Source organism: Myotis davidii, unplaced genomic scaffold (assembly GCF_000327345.1).
Source record: "Myotis davidii unplaced genomic scaffold, ASM32734v1 scaffold6, whole genome shotgun sequence".
Lineage (NCBI taxonomy): Eukaryota > Metazoa > Chordata > Mammalia > Chiroptera > Vespertilionidae > Myotis > Myotis davidii.
Genome location: NW_006383011.1, coordinates 17,745,544 through 17,766,596, shown reverse-complemented (window position 1 = coordinate 17,766,596; position 21,053 = coordinate 17,745,544). Strand labels below are relative to the sequence as shown.

The window sequence follows — 21,053 nt, the reverse complement described above, 5'->3', positions numbered from 1 at the left end:
TTGGGTCATAGAACAAGTTCTTGTGCTAAGGTATTCTCACTCAGAGTTACCATGGTAACATTGAGACAGTCTTATTTCAGACTTATACATGAATTTCTTGAAGATCAATCAGAAAGATAGTCATTTCGTATATACCATTTATATACAGTCTATGTACAACATTCGATCCCTAAAAATATATAATATAGGTGTTTGTATTCATCAGCATTCTTTCTCTTTACAGTTCAAGAACATGAACTCCCAGTGTGTAACCTTATTCTTCTGAGTGTAAATGTTGTGTCCGTTGAGAAAGTTTTTTATTGTAACCCTCCATAAAACCACTGAGTGCTCTGGACCAGTGGTCTTCATCATCCAGCATCTGTCCACCATCCTCTCGATGTCATCAGGTAACTCAGAACCCTCACGTGGACATGTGCACATAACTATGAGTGAGTTTTTAAATAACAAAGCATTCTTACCCAATCCTTCATGATGCTTTGCTTTAACCACTCCCTTTTCTGCTAACTATTCGGGATTCTTTTTACTGAATCCCTTAGCGAACGTAAGCATAATTTTTTAACCGACCTATTTTTCTCTCTAAAGCAAAGAAAACAAATAGTACAGTCTCCATAACTTTATGAAGTAGTATTATCTACATTTTGGACTGGCTTAGTCACAATTTCTAAATACCACATGTCCCTACAACTTGGAATAGCATTCAAGGCCTCATGGATCCAAGGGCACAAAAGGAGTCTTAATGGTTTAAAAGACTTCAGGTGTACTGTCAAGACAGGAACAGGAGGCATTCTTATTTCAGACATTCAACGCAGCCAGGCACCTCCAGGAGCTTCAGTTCCATTCTCACAGCAATGTGCTTTACTATCTGCTAATGAGGTGATCCCGCACTTTAAACACAACTGTTCCTAGGAGGACAAGAGCTGGAATAAACGCATACAGGATCAAGAAGTCTGCTGTGAATCGGGATGTTGCACCCGGGCTGATTCTCTCAATGAATTGGAGTCCTTGATTGAAGGCACACATTGGATTAGCTGTCACAGAACCATTTGAGCTGCCTGCCAGGGAAAAGATCGACATTGTGAGATATGGGCATTTGGTAAATACTTGGTGATTAAGAAGTAATTTCGTGCCCTAGCCAGGTTGGCTCAGTGGATAGAGCATCAGCCTGCATACTGAAGGGTCCCAGGTTCGATTCCGGCCAAGGGCACATGCCTGGGTTGCAGGCTCAGTCCCCAGTAGGGGGTGTGCAGGAGGCAGCCGATCAATGATTCTCTCTCATCAGTGATGTTTCTATCTATCTATCCTTCTCCCTTCCTCCCTGTAATCAATAAAGAAATATTTTCTTTTTAAGAAAAGTAATTTCATAAGCAAGGATTTACCAAATGCCCACTAAGTGCTTAGCACCCTGCTAAGTACCCTTCTTCATGAGAGACACAGACATTTGATGCAGCCCTGGAGTCATTATTAGATGAAGCAATAATGAGTGTTCTGGGCCTTGGCTCCATTTGAAGTTGGAAATTTGTTTCCATTTGGGGTATATATAAATCAATAAAATATATTTTTTAAAAAAAAGTAATTTCATATGCAAGGATTTACCAAATGCCCGCTAAGTGCTTAGCACACTGCTAAGTACCCTCTTCATGAGAGACACAGACATTTGACGCAGCCCTGGAATCATTATTAGATGAAGCAATAATGAGTGTTCTGGGCCTTGGCTCCATTTGAAGTTGGAAATTTATTTGTTTCCATTTGGGGTATATATTCATTCCCATAGCACTGGTAAAAATCATAATCACTTAGGGCCACTTAGCACTGAATATCCAAAGATTACTGCTGTTATCACCTAAAGATATTTAAAACAACTATTACATTCTGCCCTGTTCTTTAGTTGCCTTCAGAGAATGGCCTGGATTTCCAATGGCCAGGAGGACCTTGTTAGGCTCCCACTGCCCTCTCATGGGGCAGGGGACGGCTTTTTGCCAAAAATGGCTTTACTCGGCTCTATACTATGGACATTTGGGGAATAAGAAGCCACTGCACCCAGCTTCAACCAGCTCGTAGAAACTGATTCCATCACAATATGCTAGAGTTTACTTCAGTGCATCAGGTCTGTCATTATCTATCATCTATCATTTATGAGAGAGAGAGAGAGAGAGAGAGAGAGAGAGAGAGAGAAACATCAATTTGTTGAACTTATTTATTCATTCTTTGGTTGATTCTTACGTGTACCCTGACCAAGGATCAAACCCAAAACCTTGGTTTATCGGGACAATGCTCTAACCAACTGAGTTACCCAAGCTTAAACTATTGACCTTTGACAGGTGTCTAACTTGACCACTGCTTATTTCTTTTTAAAAACCAAAGAAAATGTTACCAAGCTTTTATTTCAAAACAAAGTTTTAAGTCTATTATTACAAAACATATCTTTTATTTTAAAAGTGCATTTCCCTCCAGAAATTGCTTCCTCAGAGTGACATGTACAAATAATATTCCAAAATAAAATACTTACCACAAGTGAAATTCCGTCCATAGAATTCATTGACTACAAGAATCTCAGAGCAGTATTTTTGGAATGTAAAATAAGTGAAGATTTTAAAAGGAATGGGCATTTCTTCTATGTTCCTTAAGAAAAAAGAGAGAGAGATGAAATTCAGTAGGCTCTGGGAATAGTCTGACCAAATGAAAGACAGGCAACCCTTATTTTATGTTTGCCAACACAAATACAGTTTTTCATCTCTCATTGTAAAAATGATGCTTACTATAAAAATGGCAGACAATACTGAGAAGTATAAAGAAATACTACTGCCCAGAAATAACCACTGTTCACATTTTGGTGATACATGTGACGTGTGTATGTGCATTTATAAGATTTTACATAAATGGAATCAAACTCTTTACATAAAAGGAATCATGCCCTTGCCTAACCTGCTGTGTTTCAACCAAACACATGTCTCAGACAGCCTTCTGAGTCAGTAGGTGTAGCATTCTAACCTGTCAATCGCAGCTTGGTGGTTGATTATAGTAGAAACCTTCATTTAACAATCAGCCCCCTGATGATGGATTCGTGATTAATATTTTTGGTGTTTATATCAGCACCACTGATATAAATATAAAAGGAAAAGCATACCTAGTGCGTATCACATTAGAGGAGGCTTTCTGTGGTTAAACATATTTGAGGGTGCTAGTGTGTGAAGAACTAAACGACCATAAAAGGTGAAAAGATGGAGAGAGCAAGCAAGGAGAGTAGTCATCCATTTGTTCACACAATTCAAATATATTTTGCAAACCTAACTGGGCTGTTCACTGAGAAGAACTATGATGGTGAATGAGTCAGAGATGCTGCCCTCAAGGGTTGACAATCTATTAAAAGAAGACTGCACCACGAGTCTCGGAGAGAAAACAAAGGGAGAGCTCATCTAGGCAAGGGAATGGTGGGCAGGCTCATGTAGGTGGCAAAGGAGACCAATGGGCTAGTGAAGGGCATAGGAAGAGACCCAGGCTGGCATCGAAGTTCTGGAGTACTTTGAGAGGAACCACAGATCTAAATTTATTAATACGGCACTGTCCACATTATATTGTTCAATGGGGGAAAAGCATGCATACTTTATCCCTTCACAATAGTATGTATGATCTCATTTTCATTAAAAATTACATAAATGTCTAGCAAGATACACAACAAAAATTAACTCTGGATTGTGATACTTTGGGTGACTTTTACTATTTTCCTTACAATATTTTGGTATGGTGTGCATCCCTCTCCCCTGAGAACTTGCATGATTTTGTAAGCAAGAACAATTGTGTTTAAAGGAAAAGGCAGCCAGAAGCTTAACTGTTGCAGGCGCTCAGCCAGGAAAGATGATGACTTGAGGGAAAAATATAAGCATAAGGACTAGGAGGTTGATGTGGTTTTCAAGAGCAGAGAGAATTTCAAGATGGGAGTGGGACCCAGGTGAAGTGTTGGGATGCTGAGATTTTGCCAAGAACCTAAGAGCATTTGTTAATGTTGGCCACTGCCTCTCTCTTGAGAACAATTAATGCCCTTTTCCTACAAACCAAATACATGAAATACGGCCAGACTGACTGGAACCCGTAATGATGGAAACATGAAACAGGAGATGCTGTCCAAGGTTGGGTCTATACTTTGCTGGCTTGATTCTGTGCCCTTGGGGTGACTGGATCTGTGCATTTTTCATAGATGCTAGGGATCAACCTAAGCACCACAGACAAATACAAGGCAACAGCATTGTTATTTAACAAAAACCTCCGTGACTGGTCAATCCCCAGCTCATTTCGCTTTATAATACCTCACCTTTGTACAACTCACTACCGTTTATGGAGTGTTTTCATATTGATTGTCATTTGCTTCTCATGATCCACTTTATAAATGAGCAAAGTGACTTGCCCGTGGCCATGGGCAGCAAAGTGGTGGAGGAAGTCTCTGACTCCAGGGCCAGCCCGCTCTCAGGGAGCCTCAGAGGTGTAAGGAGCTGAGCTGGGTCTGAGGTTAGTTTTCTCCCTGAACGTGGATTGCTCTGAGAGTTAAATAATTAAACATACAAATACAATGCAGATTTTTTGTTTATTTGGTGTTTTTTTTTAAGTCAAAAAGCAGCGTCTTCATATTTCCTCAGAGACCCGTAGTTTACTTACTAGATCCACTCATGCCAATTGCCTGGGATCACTTTTAACCTAAGCCAGCCGTGGGCAAACTACGGCCCGCGGGCCGGATCCGGCCCATTTGAAATGAATAAAACTATTGAAAAAAAAGACCGTACCCTTTTATGTAATGATGTTTACTTTGAATTTATATTAGTTCACACAAACACTCCATCCATGCTTTTGTTCCGGCTCTCCGGTCCAGTTTAAGAACCCATTGTGACCCTCGAGTCAAAAAGTTTGCCCACCCCTGTTAAGCTTTTCCATTATTCCTGCTACTACATTTGCATGTATTTATTTTTTATTTAGACTATTTTTATATTATTCTATTTATATCTTTTTAATATAAAAATATTTCATTTATATTGTATATGCTACTTTTCTTTCTTTCTTTTATTTATTTTTTTCTTGGTTATAAAATGATGCCTGTCTGGTATGGAAAGTTCACAAAATATAGGAAAGAAATAAAAATGTCACCCAGAGCTAATTACTGTTAACTTTTGTTGTGTGTCCTAGTTCTGATGCTTTCTTGCAGTCTGTGATCCCATAGGCTCTTTTCTTACCTGCCTCTTCTTACTTCCTAAGAGAAAGTGAGGGCTGAGAACTAGAATAGAGACTCACCAATGCAGAAGCAGAAATGAACTAAATGTGTGCTGCTTAGCTTGTAACATAGGCTGTGGGTTTTTCTTCCTGTTATTATAATGGCTTATTATATGTGAATCATATTGATAATGTGCCTGAATTGTCAGTTCCTGATTCTCAGTGTGAAGACATCTTATTGAACAAATACTGAACAGTTTAAGGTCTATGCAATAATGATTAGCAAGCACTACACATACCCCAGTCTATAAGGTGATACGTTTAACTAGTGTCACATAGTTCTTCTCTGGAATGTCTTAATAATTGATCACTATCAGGTGATCATTAACAACAAATCATACAATCTAAATCCTTTTACCTTACGAATCCGGATCCCACCAGCACCCCAGCAATGCAGAGCAGAGCCACTATACTGTTGACCACATTTGGGTTTTGGACCATTCCAAGTAGCACGAGAGTTAGAAATTCCCCAATTAAGTGGGGGGCCAGGAGAGCAGCAGAGAAATATCCAAATCTGGCAACCTCGGGGTATAAGCCCAGAGTCCTAAAAACACACAAGGTCTTTAGTTTCTCTCCAAGGGTTATCATTTAAGAAAAATACCATGCTTGCCTTCTATGAACGAGTTCGTGGTGGTTAGTGGTAGAGAAGAGTTTGCAGGACAAATCAAACTCCCCTTTGAAAGGCCTTTTGGAAACAGAGCAAACACTTGAGACCATTTATTATCACCAGTTGTCTGTGTTGGCTCCAGCTCAATGCGAGCCTCTTCCCTTTCATGGCTCCTTCAGCTCTCAGAGGAAGAGTCACAGCCAACTACAATGAGTAGGGGTACTGGACTCTCCTGGCTTCTCCACAAATAACCACGTTCTGCCTTGCTAGCACCCCTCCTACCCAAGCTAGCCTACTACCCTAATGCTAGGGCTCACCCAACCTCTCCCACGTCCATTATCAAATCCACTGCAGCTCCTTAGCCTGGCATTCAGCACCTCCCCTACTGGGCTGTAAGGCCAGCAGGCAGATTTTCCAAGACTTCTCCCAACCCTTCATTCCCCACAGTGCAACTGAAATTTCTTCTGTGTTTTTGCTTCTGAACCTACGCCCCTGCTACTACTTCCCGTTAGGCCCTTGTTCCTGATTCCATCTGTTGAAATGCTGCTGTCTCTCAAATTCTCCTCCATAAAACCTCCAAGAGCCCTTCCCCCCACCCAACCAAGTAGACTCTCGGTCTCATCTGTAATTAACTTGGAATGATGGAAGTGAGATGGGGAAGGCCACTATGCCTCAGTTTCCTTGCCTACAAACAAGGATAATTATATCACCTTTATAGAATGGTTGCAAGTATTACATGAAATAATATATTTAAAGCTCTCGGTGCCTGTCATAAAGCAAGTGCTCAATATGTTAGCCATTAAATTATTATTATTATTATTAGTATTATTATTATACTAGAGGCCCAGTGCATAAAATTCATGCACGGGTAGGGTCCCTAGGCCTGGCTGGCAATCAGGGCCAATCAGGGCCTTCTGGTTGCCTGCTGGGGCCTCTCTTTCCTGGCTGCCAGCCGCCAGCCAGGGCCTTCCTTTGTTCCGTGCTGCCCCCTAGTAGTCAGCGCGAGTCATAGCGAGCGATAGAACTGGTCTCGCGGTCGAACTTCCTTGTAAAACTAATCTTAAACTTCCTTGAATTAAACTTATTTGAAGATTTGCTTATGTCCATACCCCATTATTTGAAACACTTTAGGGTCAGATGTGTTGTGGTATATGGCAATTTACAGATTTCGGGAAGGTTTTACACTGTATAGTCCACACTTGCTGCAGTGGGATCAGGGACTTCACCGGTCATCAAGCACATTAATATTCCTACTAAACATCAGTGCCGATGGGAAAGTACAAAGAAACTCAGGATTCTCTACCCCGGAGCTCCCCCTCTCCGGGTCCCACTGGCTGGCTGGGCCCACGGGAGGTCGGCGCACATCCCTTACCAGTAGCTCACGCTGCTGAAGATCACGGTGGCAATGACGCTGAAGGGGAGGACATGCAGCACATAGGCCAGCAGCATCTGCCACTTCTGGTACAGGCCGTCCTGGCTCTCCTGATCACTGACCGCTCGCAGCACAGGAACTGGGCACAGAAGGCAGGTTGCAGAACAGTCGGTCACCACACAGCTGAGGGAGGGCGGGCTAGCCCAAGCTGCACTTGAGGTCTGCTGGAGCTGGACAGTGAGGACCAGCGGGGCTCTCAAGTCAGCAAAAGAGGGGAGCTGCCATCCAGGGAGTTATGAGTAACTCCACCCTAGAAATCTACACTCTCTATGAATTCCAGTGCGGTTGCAAATTTGTCAAAATGTATTTCCTTCTCCTAATGTGGGGGAAGGGGTGTCACCAATTCAAGAACACGATTGCAAAGGGGCACGAATGAGTGATGCGAGCCACTTTGTCCTCTGTTTGTGCAGGACCTTGGCACAGAGCATCAAGCAACTAGGTATTGCTTCCGAATTCCCACTGACTTTGAAAATTAGGTCCTAAAATGGGCTTCAAGAAGAAGGTAACAGCACAAAGTTGGCCAGGTACCTGGGCCCCCTGGACTGCACATCCTAATGGCCAAGATAGGACATCAGGGATAACCTTTCCAAACCTTGCCCATCAGTACCTCATACTTTGTTTCCCTGGATCAATCTGGTATTTCCCCAGAGAAATACCCTGATAATGGTGGCGTCTTGCAAAGTGACAGAGGGAGATGGGAGATATTCAGGGAGAGAGGAGCGCCCCCCTCCCCCAGCTCCAGGGCGCACCTCCTGGGCATGGCACTTACACAGAGTCACTGCGTTGAGCATGCCTGTGTATGGCATGGCACCCACAAACTGGTACAGGAGACCCACGCGGTCCTGGAAAGCACCTTTGAGCACATCGTTCTGGACCCGTACAAGGAAGAAAATGACGAACAAACCCATGATCAGATTCTGAACCAGACGCATAACCACTGCCAGCTTATTTCTCATTAAGTTTCTCGTCACTCTCCTGAAAGACAACCCCGTTTTAATTCCTGTTCTTTTGTTGGCGGATAGAAGCACCTAAAATGGGGTGAGTCTCTTACCTCAAAAGAACACACAGTTTAGAAAGAGTTCCAGGGGAGTCTCTGGTTTTGAAAGGAACCATTGGTAATGTTCTCAGGTGTTTTGTTCTTTCGATATTCTCCAAAGTTTTGTGATAAATTGCTGATTCTCTGTAGGCAGAGCCAATCGATTGGACTCTCTTGTAGGTTTCCATTTCCCGTTCTTTGCTTTGGGTATCCACTGATGTCAGGTCCACTAAAATATTTTCCCAAAAGAAATAACCCATCTGTTTTTAAATGCACATATTTACACAATGGCTAATAATCTAGGTTTCATCATTGGTCTAGGACCGTGGTCGGCAAACTGCGGCTCGCGAGCCACATGCGGCTCTTTGGCCCCTTGAGTGTGGCTCTTCCTAAGCCTTAGGAGTACCCTAATTAAGTTCATAACAATGTACCTACCTATATAGTTTAAGTTTAAAAATTTTGCTCTCAAAAGAAATTTCAATCATTGTACCATTGATATTTGGTTCTGTTGACTGAGTTTGCTAACCACTGAGTACTAGCTGTAATACTTCATCCCGCCAGAATAACACCTGTTGTTAATGCCCACCTTTAAAATCAGAATGTGTTAAAACTATCACCAGGGCCATAAGGACCCCATGGAGACTGTATGGGAGAATTCAGAAGCTCAGCTCATTTTTCTCTGACCAAGAAGACATGCCCCAATTTAAAAGAGATTCCCCCGTTTCATTCTGATAGGTTATGGCAAGTTCACTGACCCAGCCAAATTAATTTCTTGAGGATTGAAAACACCAAAACAAATGCAAAAATAAAATCCAGCAGTGCTGGTGTCATCTAGGCAGAAATCTGAGATGATAAAGTCATTTCTCATGGTGGGGACTGTGATTGAAAAACTTACTATAGAAATCAAAAGGGTTTGAATGTTCGGGACAAGGGTAGCCACAGCCACTGAAGAACTCAAGCATTTCCACCGGCGTCCCACAGAAAACCAGCTCTCCAAAGCTCAGAATGGCGATTCTGTCAAAGAGCTGATTGGACAACAGACGGTATTAGTGTGTAATCAAGTCAGCACACCCTGATGAGAAAAGTTGCAAACAGTCCGTCCTTCGATGACCTCAGCCATGCATCAGTATTCTTACTGCATCCCAGGGAGACACGCAAAATGCACCCCCTGTTCTTTTGGGCCTGGGTGCCCCTGAGCATCCAGCCTGTGCCCAGCATCATGTCTGGACCTGATCAATGGACCTGGGTTTGAGTCTCAGTCGAGCCACTGAGTGAGTGAGTGACCTTGGACAAAATATATTTTTTAAAATCTTAGATCCTCATCTATAAAAGGCAAATAATAGATCCCTAAAAGGGTCCTTGGAGGATAAATTGAAATTTTTGGGGAAAAAACTGATTTGGTGGGAAAAACAGTCTTTGAAGCCAACTGGACTTCCAATTCCAGTTTCTTATTAACTGTGTGACCATGGCTCAATGTTGTATCATTTCTAAGTCTCACTCTTCTCTGTGAAGTAGAAAGACTGACATGCACCTCACGGGACGGTTGTGTGGATTAAATGAGCAGGTGCTGAAGGAAGTGAGCTTCCCTCCTTTGCCCTTCCGTATCAGGAGCTACTGGCTCCAGCTGCTCTGGTTGGCGAGTACTAACTACTAATCTCTACCCCGTGCTCCTCAGCACAACACCCACATGCACCACCTTGGACGAGTTGAGCAGGAGCAAGGGACGTGCCCCCTCACCTGGAAGAGCTCAGAGCGGGGCTGGTGGATGGTGAGGATCACGATGCGGTTCCTGCGGGCCAGCTCTGCGAGGACGACGACGATCTGGTTTGCAGTCATGCAGTCCAGGCCTGTGGTCGGCTCATCAAACAGCATGATCGCTGCCGGCAAAGAAGGGGCAGGCGTCAGAGTCACTCAGCGTTTTGAACCGTTCCGGCGGTTTCACCCCATCCGATCAGTGCACGGTGAGAAGCACCTGCATGCAAGCTGCCTTTCAGCCCGAGCCGGGGAGAAAGGACCCGGCCTAGGAGGCCTAACTCCCAGCTCCCGAGCACACTTCAGGCGTAAGCCTCAGGGCAGCAGCCAGACCAAGCCTCCCTTGCACACGGTTCTATGGACCATTGGGCCCCATCGGGGGACCCTGAGAGGACAGGGCTGGAAGTCGGGCACCATGCGGGTTTAAAAGGCTGCTTAAAAACAACAGCATTTCATGACTAGCACTTTTCAACACTAATAAGGTCTTTGCACTGCTAAAAACCTCAAACCCATAAAACCAGGTTTGAAGTGGGTTTTTGGCTTTTTTGTTTTTGTGTGTGTGTGTGTGTTTTTAATATATTTTATTGATTTTTTTACAGAGAGGAAGGGAGAGAGATAGAGAGTTAGAAACATCGATGAGAGAGAAACATCGATCAGCTGCCTCCTGCACATCTCCCACGGGAGATGTGCCCACAACCCAGCTACACGCCCTTGACCGGAATCGAACCTGGGACCCTTCAGTCCGCAAGCCGACGCTCTATCCACTGAGCCAAACCGGTTTCGGCTGTTTGTTTGTTTGTTTGTTAATCCTTACCCAAGGATATTTTTCCATTGATTTTTAGGGAGAGTGGAAGAGAGAGGGAAACACAGAGACATCGACGTGAGAGAAACACATCGATTGGTTGCCTCCTGCCTGGGAGGAGCCTGCAACCGAGGTATATGCCCTTGACTGGAATTGAACCCGGGACTCCTCAGTCCGCAGGCAGACACTCTATCCATTGAGCCAAACCGGCCAGGGTGTGTTTGGCTTTTTTAGAGGATTTAACTGTCATTTATTTCTACCCCAAAAGTGGCAAGGGCTCTTAAGAGCATCTCTCTTCTTTGCCTTCAGTGACCTGGCACCATCAGGGGGGCAAGCAGTCGTGGTCCCCCCCAGTGAGAAAAAGTATCCAGAGGCACTGTGTCCCCTTCCAGGTTTCTGTAGAGGCGCAGTCTCCCCAGGTGATGGGGAGAGTGACCAAACCAGGCGGGGGGGCCAGGTGACAAGCTACCCATCTTGATAGCCCTTCCCCCAACACAATCCCTTTTAAGTGTATCCCTCCACATCCTGCTTTAATTCCTGCCATTTCATAAATACTTCCAGTCACACCAAAGCTCCTGGCTTACACAGCAGACACAGTGGTACTGCTCCTGGAGGAAGTGCGAGTGCACATGGCAGGACCCCCTAACTCAGCGGTTCTCAACCTGTGGGTCGCGACCCCTTTGGCAGTCGAACAACCCTTTCACAGGGGTCGCCTAAGACCATCCTGCATATCAGATATTTACATTACGATGCATAACAGTAGCAACATTACAGTTATGAAACAGCAACGAAAATAATTTTATGGTTGGGGGTCACCACATGAGGAACTGTATTTAAAGGGCCAGAAGGTTGCGAACCACTGCCCTAACTGAAGGTCAAAACACAAATGAGTGCTTCTGAGTCCAAGAGCTGTTTGGTACTTGGATGAGGAAAGAGTATCAGGAACTACATCGGACTTTCAAGAAAACAGGGTCTTTGGTTTGAAAAGCCTGTGCAAACCCCTTTGCAAATGGAGACTGTGGAGAAAGGGCCTCATATGAAGAAAGGGCCTGATGTGGAAGACACCCGGGAGCAGCTCGTGGCAGTTGGGGTCCCACTTACTGGGATCCTGGAGGAGCTGGGCTGCGATGGAGACCCGCCGCCGCTCGCCGGTGGAGATCCCCCCGAAGTTGTAGTTGCCGATCAGTTGGTCGGCCACGTGGCTCAGACTCAGCTCGGCCATGACGGCCTCCACCTGTGGGAGACAGCGCCCAGGAAGGCTGGTCACGGCGGGGCGGCTGTTCCCACTCTCAGCCAGAGGGTGGCGCAGGAGAGGCCACACGCTTCCCCGAGTGCTCCGGCCACTTTCAGGCTCACCACGGCGGGGGGAGCACGCCCATCACAGTAAAATCCAACTTGGTTCTAACCACAACATAACACATGCGGCTGATTAAAATAAATAAGACGAACTGTCTTTAAAAAAGTCTTTAGAGCAACAACAACGGCTTCCTTTTGCCCCCGAGAAATTCATGAGGAACTGGTGGAGATGTCCCTGGACGCCTGCTTTCGGACGCTGCAGGCAGTCCAACCCACACTGAAAAGTCCCCCAAAGGCACAGTCACAGCACAGCTTGTTCTTTTAATGTTTGGTTTTCGAAACTCCATTAGGTTTTTAAAATCCCATTTGGTCTGAAATAAACCTGATTTCCCTTATGTAACCCAAATAAGACCTGTGGTCCCCTGTGGTCCAATCTCAGCGTGGTTTTGCATCGAAGAACTATAATGCAGCTATCGAAAGTCATTAAAAGTAATGCCAATCTTTCCTTGAATCTCTGTAAGGACTTAAAAGGGGGACTCAGCTTATAACCCACAGCCACACTTCTTAACATGTCTTCTCCCCCAGTTCTCCCCAGTCTACTTATCTTATGCCCTGCAGCTCCCCGAAACCTCTCCTTACTCCGCATTCTCAGCTCCCCACAACAACTAAAACGATTCCTTACTGACTCTCCAATCACAAGGTGGTTGTTTTTTCCTCCCTCTCCTTTCTCCCTGAGCATAGCCCCTCTCCACGGACCCCCCCAAAGATCTCCAGCTCTGGCTCTCCCCTTACCAAGCCCCCCTCCCTGCAGCGGCTCTGCGCAAAGCAGAGAGAATGAACTGAGAACAGCGATGTATATGGTAGTGAGCTTTGTTCCCATGCACCTCTAATGAAAAAAGAGAGCACTGCATTAAAAAAAATAACCAAATAAACTAGATTGGAGTAAAGGGGGGTGAGTTATGGAACAGTGTTCCGGAGGACACAGGGATGGGATCAACAGCGTAGATGGGGCTTTGACCAAAAGAAGGAACACATCTAAACAGACACAAAGCAGTAGAGGGAGGTTAAACATGCATAAATAAACCAGCATGTTCTGTTTTTTCAGACTGTCTTTAAAATTCAGTGTGTATGGCACACTCACCCTGTGGAGAGCGGCTACAGTGTTTATAAAATAAATGTGTTAAGTGGCGCTGTCTCTAACTCTCCAGCAGAGAGGCTCTCCATCAGAGAGGACAGCGTCCCACCCAGACCCAGCTTTTATTCTCTTGTCTGTCTTTTCTAAATCCTTAACTGCCCGCTCCCAGGTTCACCTTGGCTGTGCTGGCACATAAGGCACCCAACATGGGGCTGAGTATGCCATGGCCGTGAGGGCTCGCCACATCACTCCACACCTCAATTAGGACCAGTCACATTTCAAGTGCTCAAAGCCACGTGGGACCAGCGGCTGCCACACTGGGCAGTGCAGGCCTAGACTCAAAAAGGCTGTGGAGAGGGAAGAGGGGGGAATGGAGGGAAGAGTGGGTGCGAAGCCAGTGGGAGTGAGCCCCTGGGTGCCCCTGCTGGGGGTCCTGGAAAGCCCTGGTCCCAAGCCCCAGCTGCTGGGCAGGTGGACAAGCGACACCCACCTTCTTCTGGATGAAGGCCGGGGAGGCCCCGCGGATGGCCAGCAGCGCCGTGTAGCCCAGCGTCTCGCGCACCGTGAGGCTGCTCAGCAGAGTGTCGCTCTGCGGGAGAAGAGGCATCAGTGTGGCCCCAGACCCCGTTGTTGCCGGGCCGGGCGGGCGGGGGCGCGCCCACCTGCAGGACGTAGGAGAAGCAGTCCTGGAACTGGTCCCTGCGCAGCGCCTGGCCGTTCACGCACACCTCCCCGAGCAAGGTCCCCTGGCGCCGCAGCCTCCCGGACACTGCGTCCAGCAGCGTGGTTTTCCCGGAGCCTGGGGGCGAGCAGAGAAGGCCCTGGAGGAAGCCCCGCCACGGGGCATCCAGGAGCTTCCAGAGCCTGGGGCACCAGTCAGGGTCCAGCCTGACTTGTTCTCTCCTGGGCCTCCTAAGGCAAACTCTGGCGGCACCAATGAGCCTTTCCTGCTTGTCGCCTGAGTGACAGGAGGCCCAGCCATTCCCCTCATCCTGGTCTTTGCCTGTTTATCTGCTTTTAAAGCCGGTTCCCACGGAAAAGGACAATCTACGTTCAAAATAAAAGGAAAACCAGGATTTTTGGAAACATTTGGTCCTAAGACATCTGAATTTCTTTTTGTGCCCACCCCCCCGGATCATCAGGTGGTTCCTAAAAGTAGGGGACACTGCCTGGAACCCCGCTCATCAAGTGTGTCCTGGGGACCAGCAACATCAGCATGCCTGAGCCCTTGTTAGCCCGGCAGACTCTCAGGCCCCGCCCACAGCCGCTGAGTCAGATGCTGCTTTCTAACAAGTTCCCTGGGTAAATCCCAGGCACGTTAGCGTTTGAAAAGCACTAGTTTAGCGAGTCCTCCGGTGGCCTCTGCAGGGTATAAACAGCTGTTGCTCCGAACTTCCCGCTGGAGAGCTGGAGTGGACAAGCTGCCTGGATGGGATGGCTTGTGCAACCCTACAGAGAAGATCTTTTGTTCAAATATTTGTAAGGAAACTGCTTGTTGCTTTGGGGGGATACGAAGATAAAGAAGCCACACTCCCGCCCTGGCCGGTTTGGCTCAGTGGATAGAGCATCGGCCTGCGGACTCAAGGGTCCCAGGTTCGATTCCGGTCAAGGGCATGTACCTGGGTTGCGGGCACATCTCCAGTAGGAGGTGTGTCTGGAGGCAGCTGATCGATGTTTCTAACTCTCTATCCCTCTCCCTTTCTCTCTGTAAAAACTCAGTAAAATATATTAAAAACAAAAAACAAAAAAAAGGCCACACTCCCATAGAGTCATCCTCTTTTCTACCCCAGGACTGACCAAGCTCAGAATTAGCCCCAACCTGTTTGGGTAGACGTCAGTGTGGGGAGAGAGGAGAGTGATTGCAAAGAAACAAAGGTGACTTAATAGGGCTGTCATTCAAGATGTGCCCTGAAATGCCCCAGTCACCTTATTGGACCTTGTATGTGGATCTCTAGCTGGAAGCCTCCCTGGCCTTACAGTTCTGGGGTCCAATCTCAGTTCTGACAGAAGCTCTGAGTCTCCAGGAGCCGGGATGCCAGTCCCATCACTGCATCAAAACTGGCCTCCCTGCAGTCGGTCATCGAGGCGACTTCCTTGTGCCAAACACAGAGGGCTTTTTCCCGGATGTTGCACAATACTATGAACACAGGATGTCCCCAAAAATGTAAACACACTGTAACAGCTGATAGCTCAATTTTCAAAACTGAGTATATTTTAATAAACTCTGCCTTTATAGTTATTCAAAGTGTGTGTATACATTTTTGGGGGACACCCTAGATATTTGATCCCACTGAACTGTGTGCACTTAAAATGATTAAGGTGTGAAATTTTCCGTTATGTGTATTTTATTATAATAAAAAAGGGAAAAAGAAACCAAAAAAGGTTAATGCCATACGGGGCAATAAAACCATGACCTTTGGGGTTATCTTGTCTAAAAGTACAGAAATCGTTTGTTACTAGTCTGCTGCAAGGGAACATGCAGCACAGAATCTACGTCCTAATCGATAGCAAATAATGAGTGAAATACAGTTACCTTTCCCTGGAGTGTTGGGTGACCCTAGGCCAGTGGTCGGCAAACTGTGGCCCCTTGAGTGTGGCTCTTCCACAAAATACCACGTGCGGGCGTGCACGTACAGTGTGATTGAAACTTCGTGGCCACACTCAAGAGGCCAAAGAGCCGCATGTGGCTCGTGAGCCGCAGTCTGCCGACCACTGCCCTAGGCAAACTTGTACTTGACCATTCTTTAGTGAGACTTTGAACACCTAAGCCATCTTGTGCCTCACTAATAAAGATTTGATAAATAATGCTGCTTTAGATAAAACACCAATGAAATAATGTCATTTTATGAAACACTAAAAGTAATGCGTAATATTGATTCATTTGCTTATTATTGATTCAACAAATATTTATTAAGCACTTACTATGTGCCCAGCCCTGTTCTAGTTGTTGAAGATAGAGCAGGAAGAGAGAGAGAGACCTCCCACTCCTGTGGAACTCGCATCTAGTGTGAATCCATGTTCAGCATAAAAAGATGGAGACAGTCGTAGAACCACGATTAGGGATCATCAGAAACTAGCCCACGAGCCCCAGACCCAGAACCCCACCCATATCCTCCTGAGATGTGCATGAAGCATACATAATATTGGCCTGTGGGACACCCCTCTGAGAAGGTGGGTTCAATTCCTGGCTGTGTGCTACATGCCGCCCGTTTTTATCCTACACAAGGAAGGCAACAAGTGACAAGTTATTATAGAAACAACAGCTTCTGTTCTTTTTAAAGAAGTATGTTATAATTACTAAAAAGAAATTTAGCACAGCTAGTGTGGCTCAGTGGTTGAGCATCAACCTATGAACCAGGAGGCCATGGTTCGATTCCCGGTCAGGGCATATGCCCAGGTTGCAGGCTCAATCCCCGGGGGGTGGGGGTAGAGGGGCATGTGAGAGGCAGCTGATCAATAATTCTCTCATCATTGATGTTTCTATCTCTCTCTCCCTCTACCTTCCTCTCTGAGATCAATAAAAATACATTTAAAAAAAAGAAATATGAATTAACCTACATGTTAGGCAGGACTTTTTCAAGGATCTTTCTAAATATCTCACATTGGTACCAGGTTGCTTGCATTCGCAGTCAGACATGTCATTAGATTTCGTTCCAATATCAAATTTATTAGGAACGCTGCTACAACTTAAACCTGTTTCCTCATTGTGGGGCTCAAGTCAAGCCACGCAGCCTTTTCTGAATCCTCAGCGAGAGTTTAGAGCTTACCTGAGCTCCCCAAGATGCACATGATCTGCCCGCTCTCCACGTACAAGGAGACATCTTTGAGGATCTGCCTGTTCCACCGCTGCCGACGAGATGCGATGTCCCACCAGGGCCCGACGCGGTAGCTTTAAAGGAAATCCCACGAGTGAAAAGCAGAGTGGGGTCTTAGAAGGGGCCACACTTTGTCCCCCAGCACTGATGCCAGTTATGTCTGGACACGTCGCTAAGCCTGCTTCAGCCTCAGTGTCCTCCTCTGCGGACCCTGGCGAGTAGCGGCCGAGGGTCACCTCTGGAAAGCACCTGCCGGCCGCTGCTCCGCGCTCCAGCGCTCTGGCCGGCTGGGAGGTGGCAAGCAGGACGCTGCTTATCCCTTCGGTTGACCCTGCATTTTCTCACCAGTCTTCATTGCACCTCCTGTTGCAAGCACCCCAATCCCCAAGCCCTCTCCATCCACATCAAACAGATCGTACACAAGGGGGACCCATGGGAAGGGGCAAGGGGCACAGGGGCACGAGGCAGGGCACAGCTGCCGTGTTCAGGGTAGCTGCCAGGTCCTCTGTAGCAGGAGGAGGGGCCGTGCACCCTTGTTCCTCCTTTTTCACTGGCAGCCCTTCCCTCCCTTCTCTCCACCTCGATCCACTGAAGAGGGAGCCGAAGCCTCCAAACATGCCCCCCATGGGCAAGAAGCCAGCAGAGGGGTGAGTAGGCCGCCGCCCACTTACCTGACGCTGTAGGAGGCATGGAAGACGCCCAGGCTGTGCCGCGGCTCTGATGCAGCTCCAGGAACCTCCTCCGAGGAGCCCCGGGGGCCTGTGCTTAGCTGGAGTCCTGAGGACCCCATGGGGGTCAAGGATGGGAGTTCACTCATGGTCAACAGGCAGCACAGGCAGGAGGGCTTTCTGGTGCCCGACCTCCCGGAGTGGCCTGGGCAGAGGAGCCAGCAGCTGACGGCCCGCCGGCTCCTCACCTGGCCCCGGAGTCCCTCGCTGGGCCTGCCCCGCGGCGGGAAGGGGCTTGGCCACAGATGGCATTATCTGATGTACCTTTAGCCAGAGTCGTGTGTTATCTTGGCAGCGGGCAGAGCACACATGCTGTGTGTGTGGGAAGGTTGGCCAGAGAGGAATGCTGGGAGACTGACAGTGGCTCATCAAGCGAGGGCCAGAGGTTGCTCAGCTCCGGGACAGAGAGAAAACACTGGCGCTGGCAGGTGGCAGCTAAGGGCCAAAGGAATAGCAGCAAGGGACACCGACGCTGCCGGGCCCCATGGCTCAGATGGCCCCGGAGGACAGAGGGCTGCAGACCAGGGCTGCTCCCCAGGATGCCTCGGTGAGTGATGGGGCGTCACCTCCATCCTGCCGGGTGTGGGGGAATGGGCCTTATTTTCCTCCCTCGGGAACCTTCTGTCCACAAGTAGAATGAGACCAAGGCAGCTGGACTCTGTTTCCTGGGAGTCGAGCTCAGACTCTCAGTAGCAGTAAACCCTCGAGACCGGATGGCAGGTGACATCTGTGGGAAGCTCGGGTTTATGCTCAAAGTGTGGCTACAGCAGGCAGTTGTGTGATCCCAGAGAGAGCTGGAAGGGACAGGTGACAGCTAGGGGTCGAGAGGCTGGGGTCCAAGGTTTCTGCCCTCATTCCACATAAGAAATGCTCACTGGCCCTAACCGGTTTGGCCCAGGGGATAGAGCGTCGGCCTGCGGACTCAAGAGTCCCAGGTTTGATTCCGGTCAAGGGCATGTACCTTGGTTGCGGGCACATCCCCAGTGGGGAGTGTGCAGGAGGCAGCTGATAGATGTTTCTAACTCTCTATCCTTCTCCCTTCCTCTCTGTCAAAAATCAGTAAAATATATTTTTTTAAAAAAAGAAAAAGAAATGCTCACTGGAGAAATGGCCTTCGACTAAAATTGGGGTGTGGGCAGGATCCGAAGCTGGAGGCTAAATGGGAAGGTTGAAAGGATACCGATCCTCGCCCTCCACCTTGCCTCACCCCACCCTACCTTCCTGTGTCTGCCTGCTCTGGGAAAGAGAGAGAGAGAGAGAGACAAGTCACCGAGGACGCCACACACCATGGGGAAGGCCACAGCCATCTGGCTGGCCTTCAGTTGCTGACTTGAGCCAGGCCCAAGGGACCCACCATTCCTGGTGAGCTCGCCGCCACAGCAGATGACCAGCTCTGCTCTGGGAATGCCCACGGGCCGAGCCCAGCAGGAAATGACTCCCAGGAGCCGTGACTGCCATGCGCACAGCCTGACCAGGATGTGAACTCCACGGTGGCTGACTTTCTCCTAGAGCAGCGGTTCTCAACCTGTGGGTCGAGACCCCTTTGGCGGTCAAACAACCCTTTCACAGGGGTCGCCTAAGACCATCCTGCATATCAGATATTTACATCACGATTCATAACAGTAGCAACATTACAGTTATGAAGTAGCAACGAAAATAATTTTGTGGTTGGGTCACAACATGAGGAACTGTATTTACAGGGGCAGAAGGTTGAGAACCACTGTTCTAGAGGGTCTGGCAGTGCAGCCACCATGGCTTAGGAAGCCGACCTCCAGGAATGCAGGCAGGAGTCCGTGGTGCCCATTCTCTTTCCTCCAATCCTGTTACTCGAGGTGCCAAGAGAACCAGAAGATGAGGGCTACATATCGTATGTCTAGATATTTTAAAGTTAAGCTAAAAACTATTAAATAAAAATAGTGTCTATCCTTTTACCTTCATGTACCTTCCCCACAACCTGGAATGCCAGGTGTAAATTTAAAATTTCTAGGACGTCAGTCCTGGCCAGGTAGCTGATTTGGTTGGAGCATCATCCCGATGAGCCACGGTTTCTGGTTCGATCCCAGTCAAGGCACATACAAGAATCAACCAATGAATGCATCAATAAACGGAGCAACAAATCTCTCTCTCTCACACACCCTCCCTCCCTTCCTCCCTCCCTCTCCTTCTTTCCCTCTTTCTCTCTCCCTTCCTCTCTCTCTCTTTAAAAATCAATAAATTAAAAATAAAATAAAAATTCTAGAACTTCTTGGAGGGACAACTAGAATGGGCTGTCCCGGGGAAACCAGCTTCCAGCCCAAACCACAGCCTGTCTCCCTCCTCTGCTCACCCCCAGCTCCACACGTGACCTCACACACCCACCCTGCCCACCCGCATTCCAGAAACACTCTCCACAGACAGATGCCGCTATGGCCTGGGGTGCCCAGTTGGGCGGTACTGTCCGTCAGGAGGAGGGGCCTGGGCAAGGTCCACCCAGGCCCTGAGAGTGCACTTGCGGTCATTTGCTCAGGGGAATTTTGAGATTCTGGTACGTGGGGTGGCCAGTGTCCTTAGCCACAGACGCCTCAGTCCATGGGTGGGATCCTGACCAGAGGAGGATGAGAGGGGCCCAGGCCTCAGGGCAGAGCTGTGTGAGACCCGAGCGGGACATTTTAGAAAAGGGCCTGGCTGGTCCCCTCCGCCAAGAGCAAAGCCTGTGTGCGTCCTCAGCACGTCACTGCTTGTCCAGGGCACGGGCTCCTCATCTCAGAATGAGGACCCGGTGCTCTGTGCTCCCCAGTCCCCTTGCTCTCCATGCTCCAGCTGAGGAGTTTGATCAGAAGTGAATAGAAGGAGAAATTACAGTGTAGCCCAGCAGGAGCCGAGTGGTTACCTACAAATAAACCTGCCTTTGCTTTTTTGGGTGTCACCTGTCAGAAATTCCAGTGATGTTCTGACAGTCGTACTGATTAAGATGTCGGCCGAATAGATATTTAAGTATTTGAAAAATACAGCGAGTTTGTCAAAACCTCAGGAAGAGTCTCACAAATGCTTCCTGGGAGCCCAGGGAAATATTTCACATGGAACAGAGGCCACAGATGCTCTTCTTGGGAAAGTCGAGCTGCCTGCGCTGCTCCCGAAGGCACAGTTCCCTGAGGGTGGTTGGGGTCTGGGCTGCCCCAGCCGATCCAGGGCGCAGGGGATGTTCTTTCCTCTGAGCC

The 21,053-nt window shown here is 47.8% G+C and overlaps 2 protein-coding genes across 3 annotated transcripts in view; one reads left to right on the top strand and one right to left on the bottom strand.

Annotated features, from left to right (window-relative positions):
* Positions 1-470: 470 nt before the first annotated feature.
* On the bottom strand, positions 471-18,134 carry ABCG5 (ATP binding cassette subfamily G member 5). Its single transcript, XM_006778646.2, has 13 exons — positions 17,800-18,134; positions 17,081-17,202; positions 13,976-14,112; positions 13,804-13,902; positions 11,984-12,116; positions 10,066-10,205; positions 9,224-9,353; positions 8,344-8,557; positions 8,062-8,267; positions 7,233-7,371; positions 5,612-5,797; positions 2,507-2,619; positions 471-1,052 (listed from the first exon to the last, which is right to left on the bottom strand). The coding sequence occupies exons 1-13, from the start codon at positions 17,943-17,945 to the stop codon at positions 859-861; spliced, it is 1,959 nt and encodes a 652-aa protein (XP_006778709.1). The 5' UTR covers positions 17,946-18,134; the 3' UTR covers positions 471-858.
* Positions 18,135-18,168: 34 nt separating this feature from the next.
* Positions 18,169-21,053, top strand: part of ABCG8 (ATP binding cassette subfamily G member 8) — a 21,147-nt gene continuing 18,262 nt past the window's right edge. Inside the window, exon 1 of one of the 2 annotated variants that reach the window (XM_006778647.2) lies at positions 18,169-18,403. In XM_006778647.2, the coding sequence (XP_006778710.1) occupies positions 18,341-18,403 (63 nt within the window). In that variant the 5' untranslated portion in view covers positions 18,169-18,340. The remainder of the gene's footprint in view (positions 18,404-21,053) is intronic. The other variant, XM_006778649.2, reaches the window with a different exon arrangement.

Excerpts from the sequence above, each read along its gene's own strand:
- ABCG5 (XM_006778646.2), bottom strand. The coding sequence starts at position 17,945 with ATGAGTGAACTCCCATCCTTGACCCCCATGGGGTCCTCAGGACTCCAG. Across the intron at positions 14,113-17,080 it reads GTGCATCTTGGGGAGCTCAG|GCTCCGGGAAAACCACGCTG; the intron begins GTAAGCTCTAAA and ends GCTCGCCCCCAG. Across the intron at positions 13,903-13,975 it reads GCTTCTCCTACGTCCTGCAG|AGCGACACTCTGCTGAGCAG; the intron begins GTGGGCGCGCCC and ends CTTCTCCCGCAG.